The sequence below is a fragment of the Dinoponera quadriceps genome, unplaced genomic scaffold, assembly GCF_001313825.1.
Source record: "Dinoponera quadriceps isolate SergipeBrazil2010 unplaced genomic scaffold, ASM131382v1 scaffold7060, whole genome shotgun sequence".
Classification (NCBI taxonomy): domain Eukaryota; kingdom Metazoa; phylum Arthropoda; class Insecta; order Hymenoptera; family Formicidae; genus Dinoponera; species Dinoponera quadriceps.
Window position 1 is genome coordinate 1 of NW_014560919.1, and position 1,143 is coordinate 1,143.

General features: G+C 32.1%; 1 protein-coding gene across 1 annotated transcript; it reads left to right on the forward strand.

The window, feature by feature from the left end:
• Positions 1 to 55: 55 nt before the first annotated feature.
• On the forward strand, positions 56 to 1,133 carry LOC106750872 (odorant receptor 22c-like; the record flags this gene model as incomplete). The annotated part of the gene is made up of 3 exons (XM_014631479.1): positions 56 to 286; positions 354 to 467; positions 978 to 1,133. Coding segments are annotated over 3 exons (501 nt in total), but the record flags the coding sequence as incomplete, so codon positions are not given.
• Positions 1,134 to 1,143: the final 10 nt, after the last annotated feature.

Consider the following 1,143-nt stretch of genomic DNA (forward strand, 5'->3'; position numbering starts at 1 on the left):
GATTAGAGATGTAAACGCGGATTATATGATAATTAATTATAAATTTATCATATAGGTACTCCATGTAAGCGGTCAAATCGATATTATGCGACAAGATTTGGTTGAATTTTCCAGCAGCAAATCCGATCCAACTAAATTTTTTATGATTATTAAAGGTCTCATTCACAAGCATCAGAGGATCATCATTTTATCGGAGAATATTGAAAATCTGTTTTCGTTGATCGCGTTGATGCAAATTCTCTTGAATACCATAGTTATCTGTTGCACCGGTTTTGTGATCATAATTGTGAGTAATTTTCGGTGAGTTTCTTTATAGTTCAGATAATGAATACTACTCTCTTCTTTGGTTACAGACCATCGATAACGACGTAGGTGTAGCGGGTTTGATTAAATCTGTGAGTTATTATCTCATGATAACACTGGAGGCTTTCGTTTTCTGCTTCACTGGAGAATTTTTGAGTACTAAGGTATGTAAACGACTTCTCAATATCTAGAGAGCGTCTAACATAATTATTTCTTCATCGCAAGTGTAAGTAAGTATATTCATTTTCTAAGATATTATTTAAACACCAAGAAAAGGAGGTAGTAGTAAAACATGATTTTTTATTCTAACAAAAAATAAAATAAAATAAAGATAGTCTATTATTCAAGATGTTCCCTGTAAATAATTTCGACCGCACTATGCGTATTTTATGTTCAAGAAAGAAATTTTGTTTACGATAAGAAATGTGGCCGAATTTGTCCTACCCGAATATTAAAATACGAGGGGCAAATTCTAAACAGAGAAAAAGATTTCTTTGAATTTAATAAAATTTCTTTCATTGAAACAAATTTATTTTTTAGAATAAAACAAAGTAATGTTTGATTCAATAAACAGGATTGTTTGCTTTCTCAAACAATAAATATCTTTACGTCAAATAACATATTTTTTTTGTATTTTCATCCATATTTGAACCTCAACTTCATCCTGTTTCCAGAGCAAATCGATTGGCGATGCACTGTATGAGTTACTGTGGTACAATATGTCGCCGAGCGACAGTCGGATTTTATTATTTATGATATTAAGATCTCAAAAGCGGCTGACGATCACCGCGGGAAAAGTCATTGACTTGACTTTGGAGGGCTTTACAAGTGTAAGGCATT